The sequence below is a fragment of the Plasmodium berghei genome (assembly GCF_900002375.2).
Source record: "Plasmodium berghei ANKA genome assembly, chromosome: 7".
NCBI lineage: Eukaryota > Apicomplexa > Aconoidasida > Haemosporida > Plasmodiidae > Plasmodium > Plasmodium berghei.
In genome coordinates, this window is record NC_036165.2 from 412,250 (window position 1) to 427,744 (window position 15,495).

At 21.9% G+C, this 15,495-nt stretch overlaps 3 protein-coding genes across 3 annotated transcripts; all 3 read left to right on the top strand.

The window, feature by feature from the left end:
* Positions 1–730: 730 nt before the first annotated feature.
* On the top strand, positions 731–6,889 carry PBANKA_0710800 (Snf2-related CBP activator, putative; the record flags this gene model as incomplete). The annotated part of the gene is made up of 5 exons (XM_034564014.1): positions 731–879; positions 980–1,012; positions 1,121–1,196; positions 1,299–6,527; positions 6,656–6,889. The coding sequence occupies 5 exons, from the start codon at positions 731–733 to the stop codon at positions 6,887–6,889; spliced, it is 5,721 nt and encodes a 1,906-aa protein (XP_034420853.1).
* Positions 6,890–7,851: 962 nt separating this feature from the next.
* PBANKA_0710900 (U6 snRNA-associated Sm-like protein LSm3, putative) lies at positions 7,852–8,615 on the top strand (the record flags this gene model as incomplete). The annotated part of the gene is made up of 4 exons (XM_034564015.1): positions 7,852–7,876; positions 8,045–8,130; positions 8,249–8,338; positions 8,541–8,615. 4 exons carry the CDS (start codon positions 7,852–7,854, stop codon positions 8,613–8,615), a joined length of 276 nt encoding a protein of 91 aa, XP_034420854.1.
* A 671-nt stretch (positions 8,616–9,286) lies between these two features.
* On the top strand, positions 9,287–15,090 carry PBANKA_0711000 (conserved Plasmodium protein, unknown function; the record flags this gene model as incomplete). The annotated part of the gene is made up of 17 exons (XM_034564016.1): positions 9,287–9,334; positions 9,484–9,538; positions 9,648–9,740; positions 9,836–10,168; positions 10,260–10,339; positions 10,444–10,512; positions 10,614–10,659; positions 10,736–10,803; positions 10,909–10,999; positions 11,135–11,215; positions 11,327–11,458; positions 11,540–11,663; positions 11,767–11,932; positions 12,038–13,195; positions 13,276–14,176; positions 14,342–14,757; positions 14,926–15,090. The coding sequence occupies 17 exons, from the start codon at positions 9,287–9,289 to the stop codon at positions 15,088–15,090; spliced, it is 4,026 nt and encodes a 1,341-aa protein (XP_034420855.1).
* Between the last annotated feature and the right edge of the window lie 405 nt (positions 15,091–15,495).

A 15,495-nucleotide genomic window follows, 5' to 3' on the forward strand; every position in this document is an offset into this window, starting at 1 on the left:
TGTATAGCAAATAAAATATATAAATCCTCTACCTATATATGGCATAGCATAATATACATATATATTATTATTTCATCTTTTCCTACTTATGTAAATTTTAGAAAAAATATATTATATACACATTATTTTATTTTATTCCATCAATTTGTGGTATATATATTTTTTTATTGTTTTTTCGTGAATAAGAGTATCCTATGATTTAATTTTCTTTTTACTGTTTTTCCATTTTGAATATTAAAATTTCTTAAATTGACATTTCATATTAAAAAAAAATATGCGTTTGCCTTTTTTTTTCCACTGTGTTTTCGTTATAATGAATACTGAGTTTGTAATAAAAAAGTTCACAATTTAAAAATATGAGAAAATATAAAAAAAAAAATTACTAATTCAAATGTTTAGATTTCTATTAGCTTTGTGAAGTCTTATAAGAACATAGTTATATTTGCTCGATATAAGTAAGCACATTTCTACATACATATCTATATATTTCATGGTTAGTCAAATTAGTTGTGCGAACAAAAGTATACGCTGCTTCAGTTTGACAATATAATATCAGTTCAATTTTTTCTTATTTCTGTTCATATATTATGTTTATTTCTTTGTATTATCTCAAAAATTACGTAAAAACTTTCAGCTATTTTGAATTTTTTTTTTTTTTTTTTCTTATAGTAATAGAATTATTTTGAGAAAGCCAAAATGAACTATCCAAGTTTGATATTTCTGGAAAAAAATGAATTACACATCTTTCGATAATATATTGCAGATCAAAACTTTCAAGTTAGGAATTGAGGATATTCAGAATATAGGATCTTCATATTTTGGGGAAAATAATAAAAAAATTGATCGATACAATGAAGAAATAAATTTGCTTAAACAACAGTAATAATTATAAAAACCATAAAAATTTTAAAAAAAGTGTAAACTCATACATTTTTCCATTTCTTATTACATTCCATTTTTTTTATCACCTTTTTCATAGGCTTAGCGACCTAAATGATAAGATGGGGAAAAGGTAATTCATAAAATGTGCATATATACATACGGATTTTCCAAACAAGTTAATTATGACATATTTTATTCGCATTTTTCATAATTGTTATATTTTTTTATATCATTGCAGTGGTGTTATACATAAATCCCTTGAACCAGTTAATGCCCCCAAAATAACCTTTTGGTATTATGAATTAAAGGAAATGGTAATACATTGAAATAAGAAAAGCAAAAAAAAAACTAACATATATTTACATGATGTTTTAATCAATTACTTAATTTTCATGGCTTTATCTTTTTCAAAACAGAAAGAATTTCAGGATCTTGTTATGTACGAAATAAAAAAAAAAAAAAAACATTTCAAAACCTTAAGCAATAGTTGTATGAAATATCTGTCTAATAAAGAAAAAATTAAATTAAAAAAACAAGAAGAAGAAGAAAAAAAATTAAAAATTCATTCAAAGAATATATCATCTTATATGGATGTTTTTTGGAAAAAAATTGAAAAAATAGTTTGGGAAGAGAAAAAAAGAGAATTACAAAAAACCTTAAATAAAAATAAAGAAATGCGATTTAAAAAATTTGTAAAAGGAGCTATTAAAAAAATAAAAAATTCTAAACATAATGCACATGAATTGTTTGAAAACAATATGAACTATCTTCCTTGTTCAAATAATAATAGTGAAAATAATGCAAATAGTAATAGTAATAATGAAAATGAAGAAAATTCTATTATTGATGAAGATCCTGAATGTGCAAGTAATAATACTGATAACGACACAAAAAATAATATTAATGCACCTCCAAATCTATCTATTAATAGTGCTCCGACAAATAATAATAAATTATCCTCATCTAAAGCTAACTATAGTAATGAAGATAAAGAACTTGGTGAAGAAGACTTAACAGATCAAGAAGATGAAGATATTTTATTGGATGAAGAAATGGAATCTATCGATGAATCAGAAGAAAAGGAAGTAAACTTGTTAGATGATGAAGCTAATATTCCAATTGAAGAATTGCTCAAAAAAATTTATGGTTTTAAAAGTGGTGAAGAATATATAAATTTTATGCAAAATGAAGAGGAAGATCATGGTACCGACACAGATATGGATAATCAATTTTCTACACAAAATGATTCGATTAATCCAACTCAAAACTCAAAAAAACGAAAACTTCCGAATGAAGGTGGAAGCGACAGAGAACTAAAAAGTCCAAAGATTGAGGAAATGAAAAATGCAAATATTGAGGAAGTGAAGGGGATCCCGATAAAAGTGGATGAAATATTAGAGTGCAATATGGATGAAAAGCATTTAACAAAAATCCCACCATTCATAAAAGCAACATTACGTGATTACCAACATGCTGGATTACATTGGTTATTATATTTGTATAAAAATAATATAAATGGAATATTAGCAGATGAGATGGGATTAGGAAAAACACTTCAATGCATTTCTTTGTTAGGATATCTTGCATATTATTTGAATATATGGGGCCCACATTTAATAATAGTCCCGACATCTATATTAATAAACTGGGAAATAGAACTAAAACGTTTTTGCCCATGCTTTAAAATATTATCATATTATGGTAATCAAAACGAGAGATATAAAAAAAGAATCGGATGGTTTAACAATGATTCATTTCATATTTGTATATCCAGTTATTCAACAATTGTAAAGGATCATATAATTTTTAAAAGAAAAAATTGGAAATATATTATATTAGATGAAGCTCATAATATTAAAAATTTTAATACAAAAAGATGGAATATAATATTAAGCTTAAAAAGAGATAATTGTTTGCTAATTACTGGAACACCGTTACAAAATAGCTTAGAAGAACTTTGGTCGTTATTGCATTTTTTAATGCCAAATATATTTACTTCGCATTTAGATTTTAAAGAATGGTTTTCTGATCCTTTAAATTTAGCTATTCAGAAAAGTAAAATTTATGATTCAAAAGAATTAATAGATAGATTACATACTGTGATCAGACCATATATTTTAAGACGATTAAAAAAAAATGTTGAAAAAGAAATGCCAAATAAATATGAACATATAATTAAATGTAAATTAACTAGAAGGCAAAAAATATTATATGATGAGTTTATAAATAATAAAAAAGTTCAAAATACATTAACTAGTGGAAATTATATGGGTTTAATGAATATTTTAATCCAACTAAGAAAAGTATGTAATCATTGTGATTTATTTACTAATAAATATATTCAAACTCCATATTATTATATTTTACCTATTCAATATAATATACCTAAGTTTTGTTTACTTTTTGAAAATAATTATTATCAAGATTTTTATCTTATTTTGTTTTTACATAATGAGTTTGTTTCATTAGGGGGTATTGCCAAAGATGTGCACTCCAAACAAAAACAGAATCACAACTACACAGATTCTAACATTCAGATGCATCCAAAGAATAATGATTTAACAATTTTCGATTCTGAACAATTTCAAAACAATATGATCAATATGGAAACATTAAATGTTGCTCTTTCTGATAACTTTCATATCCTATCAAATAATTTTTCTAAAAATAGTGAATATAAAAATTTAAATGAAATAAATCAAACAAAAGATTTTCCTAATAAATGTTTAATTGAAGAAATAGATTCTAAATGCCCATTCACTTTAATAAATAAATTTGATAAAAATTTGAATTCTATTTCAACATATTCAAGGGATACTAATTATCCCCAAAATAAAATATCTTTTTATAATGATGAAAATGAAAAAATGGAGGAACAAAATAATTTAAAATCATCTACATGGTTTAAAGAAATAAATAAAATAAAAGATAATAAACATTTTGATTATTTAAATTATTACAAAAATATTCTAATTAATTTAAATAAAAATAAGGAACTAAAAAAGGATAATCAAATAATTAATAATAAAAATTATGATGAAAAACAATATATTCGATTTAACGCAATGCAGATGTGGAATACATATCCTATATACGATGAAAGCATACATGATTTATGCACCTATGTAAATAATGAAATATACAAAGAAAATATTCCAAAAGATTTTTTAACTTATTCAAATGAATTTATTAACGAATTAAACAATAACTATGATATTTTATCTATATATATAGATCCACAAAATAAATATAAAACATATGACGAATACTTATATGCTATGGAATATGATACTGCTTCTTATAATACACCACTTCAAAATGATAGTTTACGAGGAAATAAACAAATAACTTCTAATTATAGGGGTTCAAGTAATAGAGGCCGTCCTCCTAGGGGAAGTCATGTAGGCCGCTCATCTCGGGGCAGTCATGTAGGTCGCTCATCTCGGGGTAGTCATGTAGGTCGTTCATCTCGGGGCAGTCACCCTGGCTGTTCTTTTCGAGGAGAGATTGGAAATCAAAACTTACACACTAATATTAATGAAACGACTGAACAATCTAATAATAATAATATTAATAGTAATAATAGTAATAGTAATAGTAATAACAATAATAGTAATAGTAATAGTAATAGTAATAACAATAATAGTAATAATAATAATATTAATAGTAATAATAATAATATTAATAGTAATAACAATAATAGTAATAGTAATAATAATAATAATAATAATAATAGTAATAATAATAATATTAATAGTAATAATAATAATAGTAATAGTAATAGTAATAACAATAATAGTAATAGTAATAATAATAATAATAATAATAATAGTAATAATAATAATATTAATAGTAATAATAATAATATTAATAGTAATAATAATAATAGTAATAGTAATAGTAATAACAATAATAGTAATAGTAATAATAATAATAATAATAATAATAGTAATAGTAATAGTAATAATAATAATAATAATAGTAATAGTAATAATAATAATAATAATAATAACAATAATAGTAATAGTAATATTAATAATAATAGTAATAATAATAATAATAATATACAGAACGAAGACAATGATATAATTGTTCGTTCTATAGAGGCAGGTAATTTTTTGAAAAAAAAACATTTATACAGATATAATATGAAAGTATTAAATAGAGAAATGCAATATAAAAACTTTTTTACTGATGAAACAAATCAGAGTTATTTAAATTCGTTAGAACATAATTTATGGATAAAAAAAAAGAAAGAAGAAGAAATGAATAAAATGAAAATTGAAAAAGAAAAAAAAAAACAATTAATATCAAATTATCATTTTATTAAAAATAGTAGAATACCAATATTTGGATCAAATCTATTACATCTATTAAAAACTGAATTTTTAAAAGATAAAAATATTGCATATAATCATACTAACAATATAATCATAAATAATACATCTATGAAAGAAGTACATTCAGAAGATATGCCTTCGCGAAATTACTATAATTATATGGATAAAAATATAAAAAAGGAAAATAGTGATGACACTATTGAAAATCTTATAAATTATAATATAAATAAATGTAAATCGAATAAATGCGCTTCTATAGTATTAGAACGACTTTTTCCAACCATGGAATATTTTCTAAAACTATATGAGAAGCTAATACAAAGTTTTATAGTCATAAATAGTCCATTTGTTATTTGTAGTCCCCCAATTATTTTGATAAATAACAATTCAAAATGTGATAATAATCAAGAAATATGTAAAGTGCAAAATTATAGTAATATTAGTAAAAAAGAACTTATAAAAAAAATTAAAAAAGCTACAAGAGTATATCATAATGCATTTCTAAAACAATCTATTATTTTTCCTCTGAATAAAGATATATCATTAGGAAGTGGAAAACTATTTGCTTTAGAAAAATTATTGAGTAAATGCAAAAAAGAAGGAAATAAATGTTTACTATTTACACAATTTATTAAAATGTTAGATATTTTAGAAATATTTTTAAATCATTTAAATTATTCTTTTATTCGACTTGATGGTTCAACTAAAGTAGAACAACGTCAAAAAATTGTAACAAAATTCAATAATGATAAATCTTATTTTATATTTATTTCCTCGACCCGTAGTGGAAGTATTGGTATTAATTTAACAGCAGCAAATGTCGTTATTTTTTATGATACAGATTGGAATCCATCAATTGATAAACAAGCAATGGATAGATGCCACAGAATAGGACAAACCAAAGACGTTCATGTTTTTCGATTTGTTTGTGAATATACTGTAGAAGAAAATATATGGAAAAAACAGTTACAAAAAAGAAAGTTAGATAATATTTGTATAAATATGGGAAATTTTAATAGTCAAAATAATCGAAATAATAATACAAGCCTTCAGGATCATAATGAAATGAACAAAGACTGGTTCACAAATGTTGATACAATTAAAGAAATATTTATTAACAAACAAAATAATGATGATGATGATGATATTTACCAGGACAGATTATTGCATGAACATTTAGAGAATCCAGAAAAAACAAATGTTCGTTTTGAAAAAACATTGGAGCATATTGAAGACAAAGATGATATAAATGCTTTACACGTTACAAAAAGAGAAAGACAGCATGAATTATCCCAAGATATGCATGTATGTTTCTATTTATTCCTAAACTTTTTTTTTTGCTTGCATGTACGTACAACATTTTATTGTAACCCCCATTTATTGCACACATTTTTTTTTACATAAATTTTATTTATACTTTCCTCATTTTTCAGGAATTTACAAACAAAAACGATTTTCAAGAAGCATATACTTTAACTTCCTATTGTTTTAATTTTTTAAATGATAATTTAACAGATAGCTTGAAACAACAAATTGACGAAATGAAAATGAGAATTGAAATTGAAATGATGAATGCTAAGGAAGACGAGAACAATTCGTTTGATAGTCTGTCCAACCCAAGTGATGAGTTGGAAAATTATGAACAAGTCAGAAACGAAGCATCATAGCTATAAAAACTAGCTATAAAAATCAGGTATTATCACAATATTTGAAATAATTAAAAAGGAAAAAAAAATATATATTGCTTTGCAATAAAAATTAATATCCAAAGTTTTTTAATATTACCATAACGTTAATAGGCTAATCAAGTGAAATATACCTACAAACGTATATATATATTTCTTTTTTTTTCATTTTGCATTTATAAGGCATTTTTAAACACCCTATGTGTAGTCATATAATACATTTTTTTTCTTTTCTGTTTTTCCTTTTTTTTTTCTTTTCGTTGCCTCTCAACACTTATGCACACATAACCTAAAAACATATGCCTTCTTTCATATGCATATATGTATATTTTTGTGTGTGATGCACAAACAATTATTTTTAATTTCACCATATTAGTGTTTATAATTATCATTTTGTTTATGATTTATTTTTAATATTAATCCGATATAAACCAACATATATACTTTATAAAAAAAATGACATATTCTCCACAAAAAATTATAATATAATTTTTTTTAATGAAAAAAATAATATAGTATACTGGTAACCTTTTTTTGCGTATATCAAATTCTGTATTTTAAAATATTATTATGGAGAAGTAAATAGTTGTTGTATAATTAAGGGATACTAATTTATTTTATTTTTAAATTATCAAAATGTTTTAAAAAATTATATAATAACCTTGGAAGTAGGTAATAATTAACTCCCCTTTTCAATAGTTTTTTTCGAATAATTTTTGAACAAAAAATATGTGCTCTATATTTTTTTTTTTTTAAATATATGATCAATATAAAATAAGTACAAGTAATTAAAAATATATTAACAACAAAAGTTATTTATTTTATTTAGTATAATATATATACATAAATAAAAAAAAAGGACCAACGTATTTAAATATAGATAAATTCTTAAGATATTAATATAATTTGTGTGTTATTCAATTAAATTTACCAAAAAAGAAAAAATGGAGAAAATAGCTTTAATACAAAGTAATCCATAAAATACATAAAAAAAAAAAAACTTGAAAAAATGAATCATAAAAGAACTATAATTACATAAATATTTATCCACGTTAAGTTTTAATTTATACATTAAAATGTAATTACCCACATATGCATATATACATATTTTTAATTATACACTTTTTATTTTCTAAGGTCCCCTAGATTATATTCGATTAAATATGGAGGAAGAAATATTTCTTAAATGCAAAGGAGATAGAGAATTAACTGGAACTTTGGACGTAAGCAAATGGAGCTGCATTATTATTGCTATTATAAAAGACGAAGTAAAATGATATAGAATCTCCGTTTTGTTTGCATCTACTGATTATCTATTTATAAGCATTTTCCCATTTATAGGCTTATGATAACCACTTAAATATGATTTTATCAAATGCTAAAGAAAAATATAAACAAGTTACTATTGAAAATAATGAAGAATGTATAAAGGTAAGTTATTTTTTGATTTCTAGAAAAGCGAATATTATATTTCTAAGTAACTTATAAAAAGTATATTTTATATTTTACATTTCTATAATTGCATGTTTGAAAAAAATATTATTAAAAGTATATCCCCTAGAATCACACCATTTTTTAGAGATTGAACTGTTAACACTATTTTACTAATTTTTCATTATCATTTCTTTTTTAGCAAATTGAAAGAAATTTAGATATGGTTTTTGTTCGAGGGGATTCAATAATTTTAGTATCATCCGCTGCAAAATGATAATTTAAAATATCCAAAATGACTTTACTAATATATATGTGTATATGTATGCATGTATATATATTTTTTTTTTCCACTTATAATCTAAGGATATATTTAATCGTCATTGCACATTTGAATTGCTTCGCACACATGCGCTTATTTTTAATACGTTTTCTATTCTTTTCAATTTTTTCTACTTTTTTGTATCTTTAATTTTTTCTTTTAAAAAAATATAAACAAAAATTAATGTAAAAATATGGCCATAAAAAAATCATAATATGAAACGGAAAATTATAAACATGTCTAACAAGCATATATTAAGAAATGATATAAAGAATGGAAATAGTTTTTACATAAGCATTTTAAATGTATATAATAATATAGACTACAAAAAAAAATTAAGGGGGGAAGTATAAGACAAAATGGAATAACAATGCAATAAAAATTAGAACATACATTTTTTACCTATTTTATGTACATCTAATATTGATACATATAAAATTGTATATGTTATATAAAGAATATTAATTGCGTAAACCTTTTGAAATTTTTAAAGACAATTCATAAAATTTTAGACATTATTTTGGTGGTATTTTTCTAACTACTCTCCACAAATTTGCTATTTGTATCTCCATTTATTTCTTTTTGTTTCTTTTTATTTTTATTTCATTTTTGTTGTTACAATTAAGATGGAATATAAGGAAAAGCCAGAGGGGCCATTTATAGTATCCTTTTACGTAAAAAAAAATAGAAAAAGAAATAGAAAAATTAAATATATTTAACACCATCCTATGTATTGCATTCTAATATGTTTGTTCAAACATATTTCATAAATTATTTGCTATCATTCATTTTTTTTTTCCTTAAAATAATAAAAAAAAAATAGATCACAAACTTTACATCATCTGATGATTCATTTGGATACACAATTAAATTAACAGGTGTGTATTACAAGATTTATTTTATTTATTTAAAAAAAAAATTATGGAAGTATATAAAAAAAATGAATTAGATTACATTCACGAATTAGCAATGTCTTATTATTTTCAGATTTTTATAACAACTCTTATGAGTCAAATATAATAACTAAAAATGATTTAAGAAACATAAATTTTTCCAGTAACTATATTGAAATAGATGAAAGTAAGCTGCTTACTATAAAAATTATTTATTTTAAGTTTTATTTGAATCTATTTTAACATTTACATTTTTGTTGGCACTTTATTCCATTACAACAGATAATGCAATAAATGATGTTGTTGAAAAATCCATAAATCTTGATATTTTTGTAAATAATAATGATAATCTTATATGTATTGGACAAGAAAATATAAAACTTTTCCCTTTTTTACATGACCAATTAACAATAACAAAAGATGTAATCATATCTTATAAATATCACGAAAAATCATTGGGTCAAATTTCTCAATATAATGAAGAAAATAAAAATAGTGAAAAAGAAGATGATATACAAGATGAGGAAAGAAAAAAAAAAAAAAAAAAAAAAAAAAATAGTTCAAAAAATAAAATCACAAAACAAGATCAATTATTAACACAGAACATTGATGCAAGTTAGTTTTTTCAATTTCTTAGATATTATTTTTACCACCTCTATATTTATTTCTATACATTTCTCTATTTTTATTTCGATTTTACTTACAGGGTTTTGTATAACCTTAAATATAAATACATTGATTGGAGAATATGCAGGCCGATTGAATCACAACATCATGAGCATGCATGTACTCATATTAGTAGATCGAACAGTGTGCTAACAAAAATGCATATGTATATATATTATGTACATATGTGTATGTTATATGCCCACGAATTTTCTTTTATTTAGGTCGAGGGTGTATTCAATGTTCACAATTTAGAAGAAAAATTTTCGAAAAAAAATTCTTTTTCTTTTCAAGTAGAAAAGCTAAAAAATAATATTCACATTTTATCATACATCTGAAAATTATATATTGTTACATAATTTGAATGGTTACTAATTTATTTGTTTAATTTCAGATAGTATTTTTGGATTTATGCTTAAATGATGGAAAACTTGTAAAAGGTATGTTTTAACTTTTTTTGTCTTATTTACTTTTAATTTAATTTCCTATATTGTATATTATTTTATTAAAATTTAGATGAAGAATCAGATCAATATAAAATTATTTGGAACCAAAATAATATATACAAATATAGAAATATAAAGGTAAAAACCCAAAAAAATAAAAGTTTTTCAATTCTACTATATTTCGTGATATAAAAACAACGCTTCTTTTTATATAATATTGAATATATTTTTTTTTTTTTATAGGAAACAGAATATATATATAACTTCTTATTATATGAAACTTTTCATATTAATGCATATTTACTTTGTTTTAATGATGGAAAACGTCGAAATGGTAATAAAATATGAACACAGAAAAAATATACATTTAAAAATATAAGGAGTGAGAAGAGCAAGTTAATGAAATAGACATATACCTTAACAACCTTTTTAAATTTTGTTTTTGGAAATTTATTTCATGATATTTTAGCAAGCAGCACTTCAGCATCTGTAGTTGAAGATTTGAGTGGGAAATTTGAAGTTAATGTCACAGATTTAATATCAAACAAAGGTATACAAAAAATGAAAAAAAAAAAAAAAAAAAAAAAACTTGATGAATATGCTTATTTATTTTTCCATATTTTATACAAACTTAACTTATTCATATTATATTTTTTTTAAGTGATAAACACAAAATATAAATTACAATTCTTGGAAAATAGTAAAAAAACCAAAGATGAAGACGAAAAGAAAAATGATAAACCATTTATTTTTGCCAATTCTTACTTATTATTAACAATACAATTTTATAAGCGTAATCAAATTTCGAACAATTACAAACTCTTTTAACTTACCATTTATACATATGGAATTCATTTTTACACAATTTTTGTAGCTTTTCTGAAACGGAAATTAATTGAAACTCCCTTAAATCTAGACTGTTTTAAAAATTTAACAATTAAAAATGAAAAAGACGTGGTTGATAAAAAAAATGAAAATATCAGTGATCTGTTTAACAAGTAAAACATTCTAATTATGTTTTCTCTTTAGTATATTTTATTATATTTAGTGCAAAAATATAATTACATTAATATATCCTTTTATTTTTCCGAAACTTACCAGTTATATTTTGAATGGAATCGAATTGATAAATACAGAAATAGACAAGCTTGGAAAAAATGAACATATAAAACTTTATCAAATGTCAAAAGAATATTTTAATTTTTTAAATAATTTGAAAGAAAATGAAAAATATATTAATTTATACAACAACATTAAACATATCATGGTAATCTATTTCCATTTTCATGTTCATTCATTTCTTACTATGTCTTATTCTATAATACATATAATAATTTGTAACAATATATACATGTATTTACAATTTTTTCAGATACAAATAATGTACGAATTAATAAATAAAAATATTTACAAAAATTTTAATTTAAACGATTATACAAGTTTTAAAGAAGAACAACTAGAAGAAAGTATGACTGCAAATAAAGAAAAAAAATATATAATCCAAGAAAAAGTTCAAGATAGCGATCATGAAAATAATAGTATTGATTGTAAAAGTTATATACTTGATGAGAACACAAATTATATATATACACAACTATTTAATATAATGTCTGAATCATGTAATGTTATTATAAATAACTATTTTGAAAAAAGGGAAGACATTAATAATAGTTCTATAAAAGAAATAAAAAATAAAAATAATATAAAAGATATAGAAAAATATTTATTTGCAATATTTTGTGAAAATGAATTTTTATTAAAAAATAAAAAAAATGAAAAATTTGCTGAAGCTATATTAATTATACTTTTTAAAAAAATATACTCATTTTATGATTATAAAAAAAATGATATGGAAATTTTGGAAAACCATAAATATAATCATATTATTAATATTATCGAAAACATTTCAGGAGAGGATTTAAATGGAATAAACAAATCTCCTCAAAGTATAGACCAGTCATATATTTATAATAAAATTGAAGAGAAAGAAAAAAAAACATATTTCTCTAATAATACTAATGATATAAAAGGATTAATATTATCAATATATACCAAAAATAAAAGTAAAAATAATTCTAATTCATATTTAATTGACTATATTGAAAATTATGAACATGTTCAAAAAAATAATGACCAAGACATACACACAAAAGGAGAAAGTAAAAAATACGAAAACAATGGAAAGCATGAAGATATAATATCAATCTTTAACTTGAAACAAAATAAAGAAATAACAAATTTATTCACATATATAATATATAAATATTCAAAAATTTTACTAATAACAAATAATATAAATCAATTTGGTAAGCAAAATAATGAACAAGAACAACAAATCAATTATACAGAATATTGTATACAAAATGAAAGAAACACATTTATTACTCCAAATTGTGCTTCAAATAATTTGGAATATAACGATTGTTTTGAATATCATTCCAATTATGATTCATACCAAAAGTACATTCAACCTCAAAAAATTCAGTCAGCCATTTTGTCCCTCTCCACCTATATACAGCTCACCAATTTTGTAAAAAAAAAAATAAAATAAAAAAAATATAAAAAAAATATAAAAAAAAGCTAGCTGAGTATATAATTTTTTTTTTATAGGAAAATATAGAAAGCATTTTGATGCTAAGTCTACTATATCTAAATACACACAAATATGACGAATCAATACAGATCGCAAATTATCTTATAGAAATTCTTAAAAAAAATAAATCAGAAGATAAAACTAAAGATGAAATGGATATGAAAAGTCTATATTTGCATAGCTCATTTAACTATAACGAAATATGTATGAGTAAAGAAATATGCATATATATAAAAGCACTTTGCTATTTTTTCCAGCATAATTATATTTATTTTTATATTAACATGAATATAATTTTAAACACGAATGAAAATGTAATTCAAAAAGAAATTGAAAAAAACTCCAACTTTTTTAAGAATGAGAACCTCAAAAAAACAAGCAATGCATATGTGTACGATAATAGCAACGATCTAAATGAACTGAACGAAATAAATTTACAAAAAGATGAAAAAACCGATAAAAAAAGTATTAAGAAGAAAAAAAATGGAGATAAAGACGATTGTAATATGGAAAAGAAAAAAACAAATGGAAATGATAAGGACCAAACAGATGATACATTCAAAAGGTTAGAACAAGACAATGAAAATGTTGACAATAAAAATGAGTACAATTCCAAAAATAGTCTAAGAGCATTGAACGATATTGAAAAGGAAAACGAAAAAAAATTATCAAAAAAAAAGGAAGAAAATTTATCAGTTGTTAAAAAAATAACTACAATAAATTGTTCTGAAGTTAATATAAATGATATACCATTGAAAGATAAGTTTATGATTTTATTTCTTATATATTGCTTAAAATTTAACATTTTAAATATTGTGATGTATATATATGAAAATAATAAATTTTTTTTAACTAATGCAACATTGAAGACATCTTTGTATAGACAATTAATTATTAGATTGTTTTTTTCTCTAAAAGGTAAGAATAAATTGTGTTTAGCTCATTTAAAATTATTTCTATTTATTATTTCGTATTCTTTGGATAAGCATATTTATGAATTGTATTTTCTCTAATTATTATACACATGAAAGAAAAAAAATGAATATGCCCATACCTTTATATAATATATGGCTTTATTTACAGATTTTACAAAATGTATTAAAATTATCGATGAAACAAAAGAATATAATAACAATTTAGACATTTTGTATATTTATGCAGAATCACTATACAAGTTAAAAGACTATAAAAAGTCGATTACATATTTAAAGGAGTATTTAGATTTATGTGCTTATGACAACATACGGGCAAAAATATATATACAATTAAGCAAATTATATATTTGTTTAAATCAATATGAAGATTCTAAAAGCATGATTAAAAACTCTTTGCAAATAAATAAAACAAGTTATGCATATTTATATTTTTCTTATTATTATTTCAAAAAAAAAAAATATATATATGCATACAAGTTATTATATAAATCCAATGAAATCAATATTTTTAATCATAAAATATGGGCATCTCTATCTATTATATTATTGCATTTAAATATGAAGGTACATATTATATTTGAAAAAAAAAACGAGTTATGTCAAGCTATTGAAAATAACAAATACACTTATGTAGTAGTTGTAAAGGCATATGTGTAGATACCTCATTAATATGCATTATTTTATTTCGTTTTTTTTATGTGAATGTTAACATTTTTTTTTCCATTTTTATAGAATGAAGCGGATAAATGCTTAAATAATTTCATTAAAATGAAAAAGTATAAAAAAGAAACAATCATGGAAATAATTGAAGCATACAAAGAACTTGGTTATGAAACAAGTGAAAAACAATTATTAAATTTTTTGTCTCAACAAATAAATGAAAATTGTAGAGAGTAACCCACAATGCGTTTTTCTCCATTTTAACATGTTACGTTATTTTAGTTTATGATTCTGTTTTTTTTTTTGCTACTAATATTCTTAACATAATTAAGGATATATATATATATATATATATATTTGCGAACTTAAAAACTAGTAAATTTATAAAATCGACAAATATTACTTTAAGAAATATATTAAAAATTATATTAACAAATAACAATAAGGTTATATGCATATATTTATATTATCATCATTTCGCTTGCTCTTATTATAAATATACATTTTTTAATAAATGGATCGTCAAAAAAAATAATTGGAAAATTAAAAAAGCATTTAATACTTAGAAAAATAAGATAAATAATTTATTAATAAATAATGTGTTCGGAGCCATTTATAATTAACTTAGTGTACATTATTGTG